Here is a 20,803-nt window from a genome sequence, read left to right as displayed (position 1 = left end):
CATCAGCATAACAGACTGCAGAATTCTACATAGTCTTTAGAAATGAGCCAAAGATTTGGCTCCGAGCTTCCTGGAAGTCAAGGTAAATAGGAAAACACAATCGTCATGTGCTTGATATTTCTTTGTTGATTATACCTCATCTTCTCAGAAGACAAGACTTCAATGAAACTGATGTCTGAAAGAACTTTTTTTTAATCGAAGCATTGTTGATTTACGATGTTTCAGGTGTACAGCAAAGTGATTCAGTTATACAGATTGAACTTGCGTCTCCTGCATTAGCGGGTGGATTGTTTACCGCTAGTGCCACCTGGGTAGCCCATATATGTGTGTGTGTGTGTATACACACAGTTTCTTTTCAGTTTCTTTTCCATTATAAATTCAATATAGTTCCCTGTGCTATATGGTATAAGTCCTTGTTATTTATTTTACATATAGTAGTGTGTATCTGTTAATCCCAAATTACTAATTTATCCCCTCCAGTCCCCCTTTGGCAACCATATGTTTGTTTTCTATGTCTGTGAGTCCATTTCTGTTTTGTAAACAAGTTCTTTGGATCATTTGTTAGAGTTCACATATAAGTGATATCATATGATAGTTGTCTTTGTCTGACTTCACTTAGTATGATCATCTCCAAGTCCATCCATCTTGCTGAAAATGGCATTATTCATTCAAAAATGAATTATTTCATTCATTATTTTATGGCTAATAGTCCTGTGAGGGTGTGTGTGTACGAGTGCCACATCTTTATTCATTCATCAATGAACATTAGGTTGCTTCCATGTCTTGGCTACTGTAATAGCACTGCTTTGAACATTGGGGTACATGTATCTGCAAATTAGAGTTCCTGTCTTTTCTGGATACATGGCCAAGAATGGGATTGCTGGGTCATATGGTACCTCTATTTTTAGTTTTTTTTTTTTTTAAGGAAACTCCATATTGTTCTTCACAGCAGCAGCACCAATTTACATTCTCACTAACAGTGTGGAAGGGTTCCTTTTTCTACACATCCTCTCTGGCATTTATTTGTGGACTTTTTGATGACAGCCATTCTGACCAGTGTGCGGTGGTACATCATTGTAGTTTAGATTTGCATTTCTGTTAGCGATGCTGAGCATCTTTTAATGTGCCTGTTGACCATGTGTATATCATCTTTGGAGAAATGTCTATTTAAGTCTTCTGCCCATTTTTTGATTGGGTTCTTTGTGTGTATTTTGGAAATTAATGCCTTGTTGGTTGCATCATTTGCAAATATTTTCTCCCATTCTGTAGGTTGTCTTTTAGTCTTGTTTATGGTTTCATTTGCTATGCAAAGGCTTTTAAGTTTAATTAGGTTCAGTTTATTTTTTCTTTTGTTTCCATTACTCTAGAAGATGAATCCAAAAAATATATGTTGCTATAATTCATGTCAAAAAGTATTTTGCCTATATTTTCCTCTAGGAGTTTTATAGTATCTAGGAGTTTAGAGTATACTAGTCTTACATTTAGGTCTGTAATCCATTTTGAGTTCATTTTTGTATATGGTGTTAGAGAATGTTTTAATTTCTTTTTTTTTATATGTAGCTGCCCAGTTTTCCCAGCACCACTTATTAAAAAGACTGTCCTTTCTCCATTTTATATTCTCTTTTGTTGTAGATTAATTGACCATAAGTGTGTGGATTTATTTCTGGACTCTATTCTGATGCGTTAATCTGTCTGTTTTTATACCAATACCACACTGTTTTGATTAGTGTAATTTTGTCATATAGTCTGAAGTCAGGGAGTCTGATTCCTCTAGCACGGTTGTTCTTTCTCACAATTGTTTCGGCTGTTTGGGGTGTTTTGTGTTTCCATACAAATTTAAATTTTCCCAGTTCTGTGAAAAGTGCCATTGGTAATTTGGTAGGTAGTGCATTGAATCTATAGATTGCTTTGGGGGAGGTATGGTCATTTTAACAATATTGATTCTTCCAATCCAAGATCATGGTGTATCTTTCCATCTCTGTCATCTTTCATGTCTTTCATCAGCATCCCGTAGTTTTCAGAGTACAGGTGTTTTGCCTCCTTAGGTTTATTCTTAGGTATTTTATTCTTTTTGATGTGATGGTGAAAGAACTTTTCTTCCTAGGTCTCCAAGAGAGGATATCATGTAATGGTGTCTTCATGAACATTCATATGCCAAATCTCCAAAACATAAGATGGTTCCTCAGAGGGTCCCTCAGTGCAAGTGGAGGCAGAACACCAGCAGATTCATGAAAGCAACAAGGCAGGGCAGCCTAGTGGCACAGAAGTCTTATCTAAAGTCAGATCTGGGTTTGAATCCTGGCTATTTCCCTTACTAGCTGTGTGAACTTGGCCAAGTTAATCTCACTAACCCTGAATTTCTCACACACAAAATGGAGATAAGTCCTCCTCTACACGGTGGTTGTGAGGGTTAGATAATCCACATCAGGCGTTTAGCTCATCTCTGGGATGTACTTGGCAAAGTCATGTGATAGTTGTTACTACTGCTTTATCATCTGTATGAGAGGAAGTAGAATGTAGTTCAAGTTCACAGGTGGTCTGATTTGGTGCAGGGATCAAAACTAGCACAGCTACAAAAGTGGATTGACTATGTGTCCGTAAGTTAATGTCCACATAGAACATTTTCCAGCTAGGTTTAATAGAAATTGAACAGAAGAGTTGACTTTTTGCTCTGGACTTGGAGTCAAGGTATTGGGGTTTCAGGTCAAAGGAAGAACTGAATATTCTAAAATTCAGCTGAGCAGATGCTAGAATTGACATACAATGGAAAACTAAAGAGCTTAAATGAGACTTTTGACCAAATGGATGGCCAGTGCCACTGGTTCATGGGGGTGAGTCATGGAAACACCAAAAAACAGGGTCTGGATTTTGCCTGGAGAAGTTCCCAGCCCTCTCTGCCAAAGAACAAAGAGGCAGGTGATAGATATGAGCTAGATTTTCTCTTATTTTTAATTCTCAAATGCAAAAGCTTATTATATTATGATTGTAAAATAATTCATTTTCATTTGAATGAAGTTCAAAACATACAAAGAAGTATAAAAAAACTGTCCTCAACACTCAATGATCTCAACAATCAATGATAACCATTTAATAACATTTTAATATATATCCATTTTCTATGCACATAGATACCATCTATGTTTGTATGTATACATAATTTTTTACTGAGTCTTTTAATCAGTCTTTTAAATGCCTCCATTTTCATCTTAAATGGCTGCCTAGTAGCCCCTGTGTAGATCTATGTAGTATATTTAATCAATTCCCTATTAAGCACATTTTTAACACTGTGATGAATATTCTTGTGAATATGCCATTGAACCCTTGAGCCCAAAAGATATTCAAACCCGGAGTTTCCAACACAGAAAAATCCTAGTGATGTGCCAATTAATAGAAAGTATTTACCTGGGTGGCCAGAATTTTTCCTAGGGGACAGACTACCTGTAGTCTACACAGCAGTTATTCTAACACCAAAGTGATGAGAGTGTCAGATGAGATGCAGGAGGTCGATGAGGGACACCTCTTTGTCTGTATCCTGAGCCCCCTCTCCCTGACATCATTCAGGGAGCAATTCCTGGACACCTGTTAGAGGCCAGGCACCAAGGACTCAGCCCTTGACATAAGGAAGTAGCTTGGTAATATCCATGGTGATTGACATTCAACTGCCAGTCCTGACTGCCTTAAGAAGCTCACAGTAAATACAGGCTGGCCTGCAGACCTCTCTAGTTTCCATAGAATAACAAAGTTTGCATCCTTAGATTATACTTAAAATCTATCCTTAAAATATGGTGGCCCTCTAATGTAATCCACAGATCAAAATCCTAGGGGGTGGGGAAGGGGAAGGCCTTTGGAGATTGTAATGTGCCCCCTGGGACAGGTGTCCCCATTGAATTGAGATTCCCTGCCTTCACCCCGAAGACACTCCGTTGGAAAGGAAGAGTTGCCTTTCATCCCTTACATCATCCCTCACCATGCAAGGGGCAGGGCCACCAGCTGAGAATCCCTGTGTTAACAGTTCACGTGAAATTGTAGAGAACACCCTCTGCCTAGAGAACACCTCCTGCCTGACGGGAGACACCCTCCAAACATGAGACCTTCACCCAGCCAAGATGCATCTATCACCCAGGAGCTTCTGGATTTAATGTTAAGATTTTTTCTTTTTTAGCAGTTTGAAGAGGTCTTCTATTTTTTAATTGAAGTACAGTTAATTTATAATGTTGTGTTAGTTTCTGGTGTACAACAAAACGATTCAGTTATACATATATTTTTTCATTATAGTTTATTATATTGAATATAGTTCCCTGTGCTCTACAGCATGTGCTTGTTGCTTATCTATTTTATATGTAGTAGTGTGACTCTGTTCATCCCAAATTCCTAATTTATTCCTCCCCCACTTTTCCCTCTTGGTGACCATAAGTTTGTCTTCTAGGTCTCTGAGTCTATCTCTGTTTGTAGATAAGTTCATTTGTATCATACTTTAGTCTCCACATATAAGTGATATCATATGGTATTTGTCTTTCTCTGACTTATTTCTCATAGTAATCTCTAAGTCTATCACATTGCTGCAAGTGGAATTATTTCATTCTTTTTATGGCTGTGTAGTATTCCATTGTGTGTATGTGTGTATAATATATACACACACACTACATCTTAGAACCCAGGTCTCCTGCATTGCAGGCGATTCTTTATTGTCTGAGCCACCAGAGAAGCCATCTATATCTATATATATATAGAGAGAGGGGCATACCACATCTTTATCCATTCCTCTGTTGATGTACACTTAGGTTGTTTCCATGTCTTGGCTGTTGTAAATAGTGCCACTATGAACATTGGGGTGCATGTTATCTTTTCAAATTACAGTTTTCTCCAGATATATGCCCAGCAGTGAGATTGCTGGATCATATAGTAACCCTGTTTTTAGTTTTTTAAGGAACCACCATACTGTTTTCCATAGTACCCACCAATTTACATTCCCACCAACAGTATAGAAGGTTCCCTTCCCACACACCCTCTGCTGCATTTATTCCTTGTAGACTTTGAATGATGGCCATTCTGACCCTACCTCATTGTACATAGTTTTAGTTTGTATTTCTCTAATAATTAGCAATGGTGAGCATCTTTTCATATGCCTAATGGCCATCTGTATGTATTCTTTAATGTCTATTTAGGTATGCAGAAGTCTTCTATTTAGAAAGGAAGTGAAAGTGTTAGTTGCTCGGTTATGTCCGATTCTTTGCAACCCCATGGACTGTAGCCTACCAGGCTCCTCTGTCCGTGGAATTCTCCAGGCAAGAATATTGGAGTGGGTTGCAATTTCCCTCTCCACAGGATCTTCCCGAACCCAGGTGTCCCACATTGCAGGCAGATTCTTTACCATCTGAGCCAGTCTTAAGTATAATTCTAAGGTACAGTGGTCAAGAGCACAGCCTATAGGGACCCCTGGATTTAAAGCCCAGCTCAGCCAGGTGCTGTCTTCGTGAACAAGTTATTTAACCTTCCTGAGCTTAATTCTCTGACATGCAAAACAGAGATGATAATGGCCCCACAGCTGTTTAATGTAACTTCCACAGGGTGGCTGTTAGGATTAAATGAGACAGTCCATGTGCAACATGGCACACAATGAATAATAAACGTTAATTGTCATTAGGGTAAATGTTATTATGAATGATTCTCAAGGTAACCCAGTAAGGTGCATACATCATGTGTTACTATCCCCATTTTGAGAGAAGAAAACCAGCTCAGAGCATACTCTTCCCAGTAGTCACCCCCCTCCCCCCCGACGCCAGCCCTGAAAGACACATGCAGTGACACAGGCTTCCTTCTTTCTTTGCGGTCTGTGTAAGGTAGACAGTACTCAAAGTCAATTGCTGTAATAAGTGTGATCTCAAAAAGAGAGTCACGCTGGAAAGGCCAAGGCAGGTATTTTCCAGTAAGCTAGGAGCTAGGGTCAGAGACAACCCGGTTATAGCATTTGAGGGATGGGAGGTAGTGAACATAAAACTAAATGAGTTTGGATTTATGCCCACGCGAAGTAGCAACCAGAGATGAAAGTGTGGTTGTCAGCTGGGGTTTGGGCCAGCATGTGAAGGGACACCCAGGTGCTTACTGTGACCCAACGGATCACAAGCATCAGCTAGCCTTCCCAAGGTCAGGGCTGGGGGTAGAGGCTCCGACCTCCTGGGACTGGATACTGTTATTTTTTAAATTTTACTGAAGTATAATTGATTTACAATGTTGCATTAATTTCTGCTATACAACAAAGTGATTCAGTTTATATTCTTTTTCATATTCTTTTGCATTATGGTTTATCACAAGATACTGAATATAGCTTCCTGTGCTATACAGTGCGTGCTTAGTTGCTCAGTCCTGTCTGACTCTTTGCAACCCCATGGGCTGCAGCCTGCCAGGCTCCTCTGTCCATGGGGATTCTCCAAGCGAGGATACTAGAGTGGGTTGCCATGCCCTCCTCCAGGGATTCTTCCCAGCCCAGGGATCAAACCCAGGTCTCCTACATTGCAGGCGGATTCTTAACCAGCTGAGCTAACAGGGAAGTCCGTGCTATACAGTAGGGCCTTGTTTATCCATTCTTTCTATAACAGTGTGCATCTGATAACCCCAAACTCCCCATCCTTCCCTCCCCTGTCCTCCTCCTCCTTGGCAACTACAAGTCTGTTTTCTCTGTGAGTCTATTTCTGTTTCATAGATATGTCCATTTGTGTCATATTTTAGATTCCACATTTAAATATTTTTCTTTCTGGATTCCTTCACTTAGTATGATAATCTCCAGGTCCATTCATATTGCTGCAAATGGCATTATTTCATTCTTTTTATGGCTGAGTAGTATTCCATTGTATATATGTATAGTATCTTCTTTATATATTCATCTGTCAGTGGACATTTAGGTTATTTTCATGTCTTGGCTATTGTGAATAGTGCTGTTATGAACACAGGGGTGCATGTATCTTTCTGAATTATGTATTTGTCTGGATATATGCACAAGAGTGGTATTGCTGGGTCATACAGTTCTATTTGTAGCTTTCTCAGTAACTTCCATACTGTTTTCCATAGTGGCTATTCCAATTCACATTCCCACCAACAGCCATAGGAGGGTTCTCTTTTCTCCACACCTTCTCTAGCATTTATTTGTAGACTTTTTAATGACAGCCATTCTGATTTGTGTGAGGTGGTACCTAACTGTAGTTTTGATTTGCATTTCTTTAATAATTAGCAATGTTAAGCTTCTTTCATGTGCCTATTGGCCATCTGTACGTTGTCTTTGAGGAAATGTCTTTTTAGGTGTTCTGCCTACTTTTTGATTGGGCTTTTTTTTTTTTTTTCATTATTGAGTTGTATAAGATGTTTTTATATTCTGGAAGTCAAGTTGTATGGGTTGCATCATTTTGCAAATATTTTCTCCTGGTCTGTATGTTGTCTTTTCCTTTCGTTTATGGTTTCCTTTGCTCTGAAAAGCTTAGAAGTTTGATTAGGTCCTATTTGTTTATCTTTGCTTTTATTTCCATTGTCTTGAGAGACTGACCCAAGAAAACATTGATACAATTTATGTCAGAGAATGTTTTGCCTGTGTTCTCTTCTAGGAGTTTTATGGTGTCATGACCTATATTTTACTTCTTTAAGCCATTTTGAGTTTATTTTTGTGTATGATGTGAGAGTGTGTTCTAACTTCAGTGATTTGCATGCTGCTGTCCAACTTTCCCAACACTGCTTGCTGAAGATATTGTCTTCTACCCATTGTATATTCTTGATTCTTTTGCTGTAGATTAACTGACTATAAGTATATGGGCTTATTTCTGGACTCTACTCTGTCCATTGATCCATATGTCTGTTTTTGTGCCAATACCACACTTTTGATTACTATAGCTTTGTAGTATTGCTTGAAGACTGGGAGAATTAGGTTTCCTGCTTTGGCAATCTTGAGTCTTTTATGGTTCCATATAAATTTGAGGATTATTCTAGTTTTGTGAAAAATGTCACAGGTAATTTGATAAGGATCACTTTAAATCTGTATATTGCTTTGGACAGTATGGCCATTTTAACAATATTAAATCTTCCAGCCCAAGAGCATGGGATATCTTTCCATGTCTTTGAATAGTCTTTGATTTCCTTTATTAACATTTTGTAGTTCTCAGCATATAAGTCTTTCACCTTCTTGGTGAGGTTTATTACTAAATACTTTTTGATGTAATGTTGAGATAGTTTATATTCCCTTTCTGATACTTCATTGTTAATGTAAAGAAATGCAATCCATTTCTGTATGTTACTCTTAACATCCTGCTACCTTGCTGAATTTATCAGTTCTAATAGTTTTGAGTGGAATCTTGGGTTTTCCGTGTATAGTATGCATATATAATATGTATCTGCATATAAAGACAATTTTGCCTTTTCCCTACCAATTTGGATACCTTTTATTTCTTTTCCAATTGCTCTGGCTAGGACTTACTAACTTGAATAGAAGAGGTGAGAGTGGGTATTCTTGAGATACCCAAGAATACCTGTTCCAGATCGTAGCAGGAAGGCTTTCAGCTTTTCACTATTATTATATGGATCATGGGTTTGTCATAGTTTTTATTATGTTGAGGTATATTCCCTCTATACCCACTTCCATAAGAGTTTTTATCATAAATGGATGTTGATGAATTTTATCAAATGCTCTTTCTGTATCTTTTGAGATGACCATATGGTTTTTATCTTTTGTTGATGTGGTGTATCACATTGATTAATTTGTGTATGTTGAACTTTCCAAGTGACCAACCATGCAGTGAATCCAACCTGGTCATGGTACATGAACTTTGTTTTGTTGGATTTGGCTTGCTAATTATGACTGTACTGTTCATCCCCACGTGCAGGTTGATGGTTCCTCTTCCTGCCACCTGAATGAGGTCTAGCCAGCCTTCCTTAGCATTGCATGGTATTCCAGTTATCTATTGCTGTTTATTTAGCAAACCACACCCAAAACTTAGTGCTATAAAACAACATCCATTTTATCAGCGATCGCCACTGAGGGACTTCGAAGGAGGGGGGAGGAGTAGGAAAGGAAGCGAGAGAAAAGGCGAGCGAGCGCTAAAGGGGAAGTGCAGTTTGAGAAACGGGCTAGCGCTCTCCTCCCCAGCCGCTCAGACTCCAGCGGCCGCTTCTACAAATTGGTCCGGGAGACCCTCATCGGACCCCATGGCCGACTGCTGCACGCCGATAAAGAAGCTTTGCTGGTGCGTTCTTCTGTTCTTCCTGGTGGCGGGGATCACCGGGGGGGCGATCGGAATCTACAAGTGGCACTACTCCGGGCTCAACAGGTGGCACGGGGCAGGCAGCACCGCTGATTTTCAGAAAATCATCCAGGAGCGATGCGACACCTACACCCAGACGATCCGGCCGGGTTCCAGAAGCAGAAACTGCCAAGCGATCAGGCAGGCATTCATGAGTGCCTTCATTTCCAAGGATCCCTGCAAAGCGACAAAGGAAGACTACAACTCCCTGATCAACCTGGCACCTCCCACTGTGCCTTGTGGCCAGCAAGTCTTCTGGAGCAAAACGAAGGAGCTGGCTCATGAATACGTGAAAAGGCAGCGCCTGATGACTCTGGAGGACACGCTGCTGGGTTACCTTGCGGATGGCCTCAGCTGGTGTGGAGAGCCAGGCTCTTCTGATTTGAACATTTGGTCTTGTCCAGACTGGAAGAAAGACTGCAGAACCAACTATCTTTCTGTATTCTGGGAAGTGCTGTCTGAAAGGTTTGCAGAAAGTGCCTGTAATACAGTCCGGGTGGTGCTCAATGGATCGTTGGAGAACGCCTTTGATAGCATGAGCATATTTGGACGAGTGGAAGCCCCTAACTTAAGGCCACAGGTTGAACTAGAGGCTTGGCTGGTACATGACACTGGAAAACCTCCCAGTGACTCATGCTCTGGCTCCTCTATAAGGAAACTGAAGTCCATCTTAGATGGAAGAAATGTCAAATTTAGATGCATGGATAATCTCAGCCATGACCAGTTTCTTCAAAGATCCTGAGGATTCATCTTGCAGATGGGTCAGTCAGCATGGCTGAGCCCTGGCAGTGCAGATCAACACACACGATTCAGGAGACATGCTGGTGGAAAGTTGGGACTTTGGGGGAAACTTTCGTCATAAAATTAACACCAGAGATGGAAACCTTTTCCTCCGGGATCTTAAAATAACTTATGCTATTGACATAGTTTTTATCTTGATCTAATAGTCAAGAAAAATTCAGTTCAGTTCAGTCGCTCAGTCATGTCTGACTCTTTGCGACCCCATGAATCACAGCACACCAATTACTGCATAAAGTTAGAGTAGAAATTTTATATAGTTTTTTATTTTATTTTTCATACGATTCTTTTATATTGCTAATATGTTGGTAACATCCTCTCTGTTGAAGAATGACCTCTCCAAACCTGTTGGCTGGTCAAGAAAAATAAATGCCCAGACTTTTCAGCAAAGGTCACATATCAAAATGAATGACATTATGCCAAGATATATTTTTGTATCTTTCCTACAGATAAACTACAGATGCCGTGGTTATGGGTCATGTTACATTCTTTAGGGTGTAAGTTACTCCTGTGCTTGGTGTTTTATCTCTAATCCTTCCAACTACCCTGTGAGGTTGATATTACTATCCTCCACTTGTTAAATGAGAAGAATAAGTTCAGAAAGTTTATATAATTTCCTAAAAGTCATACATTTAGGTCAAGGTAGAGAATGAATTTGAACTCAACTTTATTTCGAAAATTCATGTGCTTGCCCTTTCTAGGCAGATAATACTAGATTGATAGTCCTTATGTTCTCTTCTAATGAATGTACGTGGGATTAAATTGAATACAATAGAATCTGAAACGTGATTTTTCTGGATGGCTTCGAAACAGGTACAGTTTTTCATCCTCTCCCTTGCTTCTCCTCATCTCCGTGTCTTATGCAGGAGTCAGTTAAAATGTATTTATTTGTTCTTGATGCTGACAGTTTATTTCTCACTGGAATTTTACTTGATTAGTCTTGCTTGGGAATGATCATTTTTACTACTCTTAAAGAGCCAACATTTAACTCTGTTGATTTTCTCATTCTACTTATTTAGGTTTTACTTTTCTCTGTATTATTAGAGATAGAGAGATTCTAATTTCTTTGCGTTTCCTTATGCAGCTTCTTAAGATGGAAGTTGAGATCACTGAGTTTGCAGTACTCAAACTCTGCATTTTAGTACGATCATTTTTCTTCTGAGTGCTGCTTTAGCTGTCGCTCTTAAAATTTTTGATATGTCTCTTTTCCTCATAATTTAAAAATATTTTCTGATTGAATTGTTATTTCAAAACATGTTACTTAAGTTTTAAACATCTGGATATTTTCTAGTTCTTTGTTGTTCTTGTCAAAACATAAGATGCATTGAGTGGAGAATGAATAAACTCACTTGGAAACCCTAAAAAAAAAAAAAAAAAAACATCCATTTTATCATGTTTACAATTCTGAGAGTCAGGTATCTGGGCAAAGCAGAACACTTCTGCTCCATGATATCTGGGGCCTCCAATGGGGCCATCTGTCTGGGATCCTGGGTGTGGCATCTCTTGGCTCTTGAATGTCTGGTGTCACTCCTTCACTTCATTTATCTGGAGGCTGGCCTGGGATGGCCGCAACTGCTGTTTCTCTACAGGCAGCCTCTTCCCCTGGCCAGCTTGGGCATACAGTGTGTTAATCTCAAGATGAGATGTTTTTCTATGTGGCTGGTTTTCCTCAGAGTGAGTGTTCCATGAGGTCCAGGTAGAAGCTGAAAGACCCTCACAATCTAATCTCATAAGTCCCAGCATGTCACTTCTGCACATTCTGCTAGTTACGGAAGTCAGGATATCTAATCCAGATTCAAGGAGGTGAAAGAACAGACTAGGCCTTTCAATGGGAACACCATGGCATGAGGGAAGCAGAAGAGTGATGCCTGCCACCTTGGAGACAAGCTACCACACATGGGGAGGGTGGGAACATACCTTTTTTTGAAGCATAGTTGACTCACAATATTCCAGGTGTTTATATAAAATACAGTGGATTGGCAGAATTGATACAAAGCTAAGAGATTCAGTTTGAGTCAGAGTTACCAGCCTAGGCATCTGCTTTTATATATATTATTTTTTCAGATTCTTTTCCATTATAGGTTGTTATACTGAATATAGTTCCTTGTGCTATACAGTAGGCCTTTGTTTTTCTATTTTATATACAGTAGTGTGTATATGTTAATCCCAAACTCCCAAGTTGTCCCCCGACCTTCCCCTTTGGTAACCATAAGCTTTCTGTGTCTGGGAGTCTGTTTTGTAAATAAGTTGATTTGTATCATTTTTTAAGATTCCACATATGTGATATCATGATATTTATCTCTTACTACACATAGTATGCTAATCTCTAGGTCTATGCATGTTAAAATGGAATTATTTCATTTTTTATGATTAATATTCCCTTATATACCACATCTTTATCCATTCATCTGTTGATGGACTTGAGGTTGCTTCCACGCCTTGGCTATTGTAAACAGTGCTGCTGTGAACACTGGGGTGCATAAATCTTTTCAAATTAGTTTGAAAGAACATAGACTTTTAGGTCACAAATATTGGTTCATACCACTGCTTTGTAACTTTCTAGCTTGTGATGTCAGATTAACCTTTCTGAGCCTCAGTTTCCTCATCTACAAAATGAGGATAATGATATTCCACTGCAGCTGATCGTGGTAAACTTTATTGGTTGGTTCAGTGCCTAATATCTACAAAGTCCTCACTTAACAGTAGCTATGGTACCTATAGTAATAACTAGTAGTGTTATTACTCCAGCTTGGCCTTTAGATATCATTCATTCAGCAAACAAGATCCCCTGCATGCCTGCAGTGTGCCAGGCACTGGCCTCCCCAGCTGTGAAGATGATGATATGCTGTAAGCAGAGACTAATTGGGGTTTCGGGTTTTTTAAGCAGCGTCCCTGGATCCACATGCCAGGCAGCACCTCTGGGGTCAGCAGGCCTGGCTCCGAGGAGGAAGGAAGGGCATGTCACCTAAGCCGCTCTGGTCCGACTGTGATATCACTTTTGGTCCTGAGTCTCCTGCTCTGGCAGTAACTCTCCTCCCATCTTAAGTAGTGGGGATGGTATTAAGAGGAGGCAGGAGACACGAACCCCCCGCCCCCATTCAGATGCATGTCCGCAGGCCCCATCTGCTGAGTCCTTCTAGGGCCCCAGGACTCTCTGCATGCAAAGCCCCATAAGCTGCTCCTTGCAGGCTGTCGCTGGCATCCAGGATCGAAGCCTCAAACACCGAGATGACAGAAAGCGTAGGCGAAGTAACAATGTCCAGCTCTTGACAGATCATAAAAGAACAACTCTCAAAATGAGCATTCTAAATAAGATGAAAAGCCAAGACGTCATGGAGAATGCAAGCCAAATGAGGAGAGGCCACCTGGCAGGGAACCTCATGGGCTAGTCGGGTCTCTGTGTCTTATCTCAGTGGTTTCCTACCACTGGGAACTTCTTTAAAATGAAAGGGTAGAGCTTCTAACCAGAACCTTTCAAAAACTTTTAGCCTTCTGATAATAGTCTTGTGAAAATCTCACCTGCTCAAATGGCCTTCATTTGAAGACACTGGAGCTGTAAGTAAATCTCACTTTCGGGAACTTGTTTTTAGGTTAACGGTAAAGGAATTCACACTCATTAAGTACCTTTGTCCCAGCATCAAAAAGCTGCATGTTACAGAATTGCTGAGTCTGCCATCTTTCCCTCAGTCCAGCTGCCCGCCTAGAGCACCAGTGCCTGCTCCTGATGGATGGACAGCCACCATCCACCTCCACAGCAGCCGGAACGAGACAAGAGCCCGGACTTCGTGGGGCAGCCTAAGCCCGGGGCCCCTTTCCAGGGCACCACCCTGGTGGCGATGTGAGGGTCAGCCCTCCTCTGCTAGCATTTGTTGGTACATTGCTAATTTCCTGGTCTGACTCATCCTAGGAGGCAAATACTGGCCCATGTTCATTGAAGGAAGAGCTTGGCTGGCTGTGTGAGGCTCAGTGTCTCCAGTAAGCACACATCTGTCTTGTGGGGTGTCACTTCTTCACCTGTGTCTCTAAAGAGAAGACATGTCCTCTGTGAGACTAGTTCTCACGCTCAGAAGCATTTAGATCTGCCAGCAGGCCAGCATGGATCTAAACTCTGGTCAGGGTGGAAACCCACGGGTTCTTCCACAGGGCCTCTGATGGCCATCCTGCGTCTCCCTCCTCCTTCATCAAGATGGAACAGTCCCCACCAGACCCCTCAGTCATGGGAATTGAGCTGTTCTGTGTCCTGGATTGAGGAGGCAGGGTCACAGGATGCAAAATCAGCAAAGTTTTTCTGGTTTTGAGAAACCACACACAGACATCTAGGGATGTTCATCAGCGTGGAAACTTGAGACAGACCTTGCCGGCACTCAGCTGGGGCAGTGGTTTTAAGAAAACTCACTGTAACCCATAGACATCTGGTTCATTGATGTGCTGTTGACCTCAGGGTCAACGTCTTGTTTTCTCAGTGAGAGAAGATGGGGTGGGACAGTGCTCGAAAGAGAAGGCAGAAATGAAGTAAGAACCTGGAGGAGAGAAGTAAGACATCATCCTGAGGGGAATGACTGAAGGTCTGAAGAAAAGAATTTCTCCCAGGCACTGCGTGGCATGGCATTCAGGCAGAATCTCCTTTCTCACACTGATTTAGTGATAAAATATGGAGTGGACCCACAGGGAGAGCAGATGCCTCAAGAAATAGATGGATAATTGGCTCTGTTTGCATGCTTGCTGCTGTGACTGCGAGACACCACACCAGCATGACTAATGCCTCTCCCCTCTGCCTAAATTAGACTGTGATTGTGTTTCAGAGATGTTCACTGAATCACAGATGTTGGAGGTAAAAAGACCCAAACTTCTCAGGAGCACCCCGTGGGGAGTGTGTGGGCTCACCCTCACAGGCTGAGGGACTGGTATAACCCCTTGCCTTCTAAGGCCTGGGAGCAAAACAGTCACCCAGGGCGGGCTCCTTAGGGTAGCTGTAGGCGTGTGTATTGCAGCAGTGACTGATGCCTCCTTAGACCCTAACTTGGACCCAGAGTGTGCAATCTGTCAGATTTCCCCTGACTCGCTGCCATGTCAGGTGGAGCAGCTCAAGGTCCTCGCCGGTTCACCCCCTCAATGTCCTCTCTTTGTGTGCTCAGTGACTCTGTTCTGACCTGCAGGATGCTGTTGTAAACGCTTTCTCATTTCTCTTGCAGAATTTAGCCTATGAGATCATCCTAACGCTTGGACAGGCATTTGAAGTCGCCTATCAGCTTGCACTGCAAGCCAGGAAAGGGGGGCATTCCTCCACGCTTCCAGAAAGCTTTGAAAACAAGCCCTCCAAGCCCATCCCCAAGCCCCGCGTCAGCATTCGCAAGTCGGTGGTAAGTAGACAAGACACAGGTGTTCTGAGAACTGAAGGGAAGGATCTATGGTGGTGTGGGTGCTGGTAAGAATCCAGGGCCTGCCCTTCCTGTCCTCCCCTCAGCCTTGTCCTGGCTTGTAACTGTCATCCTCTCAGCCCAGTTCCTGCAGTCTTGGGGACCGTCTACTGAACCTGGAGGCTCCTGAGAAAATCCCACTTACCCTGTGCCCTGAAGCAGCCTGGGAGGGGGCTGGGTGCTGCTGTCCCGGGTCAATCTCTCCTCTAGATCCAAGCTACCTGGGGACCAAGTTCCCTGAGGCCTCAGCTGCCATCCCTCCAGGGGGCAGGCCTCTTCCAGGCCACTGGGCAGCAGAGAGGTTGGTAGAGGCTCACAGCGAGGGTGTCCCTGGTACCCAGCAAGTAGAAGCTGGGGGCTCAAGCTGTGCACGGAGTCAGGGTGGGAGAGGCCTGGGCACCAGGCCCTGTGTTCTCCCCGCAGCAGCTGAGGCTTCCTGCAGAGCAGGATTGTTCAGAAGCTACTGCCCCTCCTCCTCGCATCTGCCTTCCTCCAGGAATTTCCTCCCCTTCCCTCCCACACGCTCTGCACACATCCTGTCCTAACAGACTTTCCTGACTTCAAAGCGGCCTCCTCTGGTAGTAGCAGTACCCAGAAGCTGGAATGTTCCCAGCCAGCCTCACTTCTGGTTTCTGCTCCGTATGGCATCCTTGAAACTCTTGGACTCCGGGCAGCAGTGCCATCACAGAGGCATCACTCTCACACCCATATATCCTTCCATCTGTGACTCTCCTCCTCCCCACCGACCCCAGGTCATGGGGAATTTGTAGGGTTTTTAATGTTTGCAGAAGCACCATGCTTGGAGATCATGTGGCTTCTTGTTCATGACCTCTCTTTGGCCTCTGCTCCTTGACAGCTCACATCTCAGATCTTTTCTTCCACCTCACCATTCACACCCATGCTTGTCCCTCACTGCTGACCATTGCCAGGAACTGCACGTCCTCCCACCTCAGCGCCTCCCAGCCCCACTGGCTCCCAACCCTGATGCACTCCCAGAGCTCCAGACCTACAGGTTCAATTTCTCCTTTGATACTTAGCAGACAGCTGAAACTTACTATGCCTAGAACAGAATTCTTGATCTCTCTGCAAGGCTGTTTCTCTCTCCCTACCTCTGCCAGCTTAGTAAACAGGCTAACCAGTCACCAAGTTGCTCAAGCCATCAATCTAGAAAGCAGACTTGATTCCTGTTTTCCTCTCAGCCCTGTGTCCAGCCCACAAGCAGATTCCATCCATTCGGCCCCTAAAACATCTCTCAGCTCCATCCACGCCTCTCCATTTCTTCTGTCACTCTTCCCATCCTAGCCATCACCACCACATCTCCAAAACTACTCCAGTACATCTCCTGAAACTCCCTTCCTCCACAGGGCAGCCACATCATGGTACCACAGCCTTGACTTCCCACCACACTCCTCCCAGGCACTCAGCCTCCCTATTCCTGGAATAGACAAAGCTTCCACCTACCTGTGTTCCCTCCACCTGGCTTTGTCTCCCCCTCATTTCTGCACAGCTGACTACAGCTGGTCATCCAGGCCCCAGCCACACAAAGAGGCATCTCCTATATATTGTCTGTCTTACCCCACAGGAAAGCAGGTTAAATATCCAGAAATTTTCAGAATATTTGGGGGACTAGCTCTAGTCTGTTGTATTGTATACATTCCCATGTGGGCTGGATAAATCTGTTCCTACCTCCATCTGACTTTTCTTTGGTCCCTGTAGACTTCTTCCAGGCGAGTATGAAGGGATGTGCACCATACGGGCTCATAGAATATTCATTTAGAAGCCTTCACTGAAAAAGATGGAACATACAGTGAATAATACTGCTGCTCTTTAACTGCCCCAAGATCCCGTCCCCCTCAGCAGGTGTCTGTGTTCCATTTCCCTCGGCCCCAATAGTTTACTGTTGAGAATATCCTGTGATTAGACATGTGACGTTCCCCACCACAGCCTTGTGGAGGTACAGACAGATCACATGCAGATGAAAAGCATGAACCCCATAGCCTTCTGGCCAGCTCCCTTGTTCCAGGTTTCCTGAGCAGAGCAGCCAGGGGCACACATGGAAACACCAAAGACAGACAGGGAGGTCTGGTGCAGAACTGCCCCAGCCCCCTCCCTGATCCGCCCCCCTATCACCATGAGAGCTTAGAACTCAAGCTTTACCCAGGCAGGGCCTGCATGACCTTGTATACACAGGCAATGAAATGGTGTTGACGTTTTCTAGCTCAGTTTGGTTCAAGGTCGAGGCTCAGCCTGACCTGGCCCTGCTCACCTCCTCACCCTCAGCTGTCTCCTCCCAGCTCCCCCTCAGCACCCTGACTGCAAACCCTCACTCCCTTCCCCTCAGGGACTCTGCGCATGCTGTTCCACACCTCCATCTTCACCAGGAAGCTTAGTTTTCCAGCTCTCCATTTGGACGTATACCTTAATTTTGAAATAATGTCTAGTTGACAGGAACGGATTGGGTGCCTGTTGGTTACTGGGTTGCTGGGAGCTTGTCAACGTTAGAGGGAAACCGTAGTAAACAGAATGAAGTCCACCTTTGTGAGTGTACATTTTAGTGGCAGATGAACATATAAACATGATGTGTATGGCATAAGGATTATAAAGAAGAGAGCAGAAGAGGAGAGCAGAAAAGCTGAGGTGCTAGTTTACATGCAGTAAACTGGTGAGGGGGTGACATTTGTGCCACACTCTGACATTAGGGGAGAAAGAACACAGGTGTCTGGAGTGTATTCAGAGAGCTGATGGGCACAGAGGGCATGGGCTTGGCAGGCAGGCCCCCAAGAAGTCACTCCGAGGACTTTGGGTTTATTCTGACTCTTGAAGAAAACCAATGGAGGTTTGAGAGCTGGGTAGGACATAGCCTGGTTCACCTCCTCCAGGAAGTTCCCCTGTCTCCCAACACGGTGTCAGTGGCCTTCCTGGGTGCCCTCAGAGTGCCCTCTTCCCTTTCAAATCTCACTTCTCAGTAAAGTGTTCCTATATCCGCTCCCCACCTGTGTGCCTTCAAGAGCAAGGGCCATGCCTCAATCACCGTCCCCCTCCCCAACCCTGTGCCTTGAACACGGTTCCTATGCAGTAAACGTGATCAGAAGAACCAACAAATGGCTCACCCACCAACATCCTGAAGTCTTGCCAGGGTGCAATGCTGATTTCCAGGCAGTGTTAGAATGCATGCATGCACTCCTGAGCAGGTACCGTATAACAGGCATTAGCCTTTCTGTTCTAAAGCAGATCGACCCATCTGAGCAAAAGACTCTGGCCAACCTGCCGTGGATCGTGGAGCCAGGACAAGAGGCCAAGCGGGGGATAAATACCAAGTATGAGACCACAATTTTCTGATACTCACCTCCTTCCCGTCCTCGTGGTGCCTTGCACGCCGAGCAGTCCCGGAGCAGGCTTTCCACCCAGCCCGGGAGGAAGACTGCTCTGTTTGTGTGGCCTTGTCATGGGCGAGAGGCCACTGGCCACTCCTGGGGACGTTCTTTCTGCACCGGTGACAGAAAGTGCAACCAAGACTTCCCAGCTGTAACCCCTGAGAGACAGAGCAGAGGTTTGTGGCTGATGCTCCCAACCCCCACTCCTGGCCACCACCCGAGGTATTTCTCATGACTCTGCCCCAACCTCGCTTTGCTGTTATTTGGGGATAACACCTTGAAAAAACACAGGGGGTCACTTATACTGCCTAAAAGTGTAAAAATCTTGGGTTTATTTTCCACTGTCAGCCGTTTTCAAGGTAGAACAGAACTACCCCCAGAAAGCATCTCTAAAGTCATGATCTCACTAAGTATTGTTTCATGCAAGAGGACAGAAGTTACTCCCCTGATTGCCAGGGAATTCTGTTTCCCAGTTTCTATATTTGTGGATTTTATATGTAATCAACCATGTCAGATAAAGAAAATCTTTACATCTGTGGATTGATTCAAAAACCTAATGATTTAAAACAGAGGAATTTATTATGCACAGAAAAACGTGTCTTGTATTAAATATTTTTATTAAAAAGAATGTTTCACTAATGCATTGATAAGAAAACTAGGTTAGTCGTGAGGGATGTTTCTGGTTTCATTTCAAATAACTAAATTTCTCCTGCTACCACCAAGAGGGCTGCTCAGTGTGGCAGAGTACCCAGGCCATTCCCCAGAGCAGGAGATTCAGGCAGCAGACTGGCGTCTTACCGAAAGTGCTGACGCAGCCATAAGCCTGCAGAGTTTTTTTTTTTTTTAATCTTCACAGTTTTAAAGAACATGTTAAAAAAATCTAGGGCTCCTGCTGTCAAGATTTCTGTCATGGAAACCTTGTTTGAGAAAGGTATTAATAAAATTCTATTGCAAAAAAACTTTTTTTTCTAGGAAAAAATAAAAAAAACAAATAAAAAAAGAGAGATTCCAAAGTAATAAAACTTTCTTGAAACAAAATAAATAAATGTTTGCTTACTCTTTGATTAAATAAAATTTACTTACATTTCTTTAAGGTATTTTAATTTTTTAATGTCTCCGTGGAGTATTTGTATGATACCATAATGTATATTTATGTAGAATCAAATTATATAAACAGTACCAATATCATTATAGAAAAAAATAACATTTTAATGTATATTGTTCTAATCAATCACATTGTGAATCATTTTGAAGTTCATTATAGCGATATTGATAAATTGTGGGATTGTCTTAATGTTTTTTTAATTAACCAATATTATTTTAAATCTGAGATTATCAGTTACATCATCAGTTGGTGAGTTTTGAAGACAGAAAATTTTATTTCAAACTGACAAATGTATATGGCTTTAGTTCAGTGTTAAAGAATTTTAATACAATATTAAATTACTTGAACTGAACAGTTCCTTGTATATATTTTGCCTATTCACTGTTGATATGTATGTAGTAAACTGAGAGTAAAATAACACTAAAATATGGTACCAAAAGGAAACTGTATAGGAGCAAAGTAAACAGTAGCTTTGCTGAAATGGAAACATATGTGTAAATATGCTTGGGCTTCCAGTTATAAATTTTGTAATTTTTGTCATTATTTATATCCTATTAAAAAAAAGCACATAAAATAAAATGGAAACTATACAGCTGTTGGTGCTTGGCATCATTCTGTGAGCACCTTCCCAGTTCCATTTATAGGAAAGAACCAAAGGCTTAGCCTTCTCAGCATCCATAGTTAAATGAATTTTTTTACTTGGCCAAACTGTTGAGGAAATCGGTTCACTTCCAAGTTCAGCCAGTCTTAGAAAGATGCAGTGGCCTTTACAGTTTGAATTCGGCCATAAAGCCACCACTGTCTTTGTTTAAATAGTAAAGTGGGCTGTAA

The 20,803-nt window shown here is 42.6% G+C and overlaps 1 protein-coding gene, 1 long non-coding RNA gene and 1 pseudogene across 12 annotated transcripts in view; 2 read left to right on the top strand and 1 right to left on the bottom strand.

The window, feature by feature from the left end:
* The window catches only part of ANKS1B (ankyrin repeat and sterile alpha motif domain containing 1B), a 1,153,827-nt gene extending 1,133,265 nt beyond the window's left edge, over positions 1-20,562 (top strand). For 4 of the 10 annotated variants that reach the window (XM_086400851.1, XM_086400849.1, XM_086400857.1 and 1 more), the window contains 2 exons: positions 15,269-15,436; positions 18,722-20,562. In XM_086400851.1, the coding sequence (XP_086256977.1) occupies positions 15,269-15,436; positions 18,722-18,832 (279 nt within the window). In that variant the 3' untranslated portion in view covers positions 18,833-20,562. Of the gene's footprint in view, positions 1-15,268; positions 15,437-18,705 lie in introns of all 10 variants that reach the window. The other 6 variants (XM_086400852.1, XM_086400850.1, XM_086400858.1 and 3 more) reach the window with 2 other exon arrangements.
* LOC147372273 (ADP-ribosyl cyclase/cyclic ADP-ribose hydrolase 1 pseudogene) lies at positions 9,031-10,200 on the top strand (annotated as a pseudogene). Its single transcript, XR_015163965.1, has one exon. The product of XR_015163965.1 is annotated as an ADP-ribosyl cyclase/cyclic ADP-ribose hydrolase 1 pseudogene (transcript).
* Positions 10,727-18,979, bottom strand: LOC147372272 (uncharacterized). Its single transcript, XR_015163967.1, has 3 exons — positions 18,840-18,979; positions 17,180-17,279; positions 10,727-11,434 (listed from the first exon to the last, which is right to left on the bottom strand). It is a non-coding gene; the product is annotated as an uncharacterized LOC147372272 (long non-coding RNA).
* Positions 20,563-20,803: the final 241 nt, after the last annotated feature.

Source organism: Bos grunniens, chromosome 5 (genome assembly GCF_055505025.1).
Source record: "Bos grunniens cultivar Pamir isolate PY7600 chromosome 5, Bosgru_T2T1.0, whole genome shotgun sequence".
NCBI classification, from domain to species: domain Eukaryota; kingdom Metazoa; phylum Chordata; class Mammalia; order Artiodactyla; family Bovidae; genus Bos; species Bos grunniens.
Note: the sequence above shows the minus strand (reverse complement) of the source record. Positions and strands in the feature narration are given on the sequence as shown.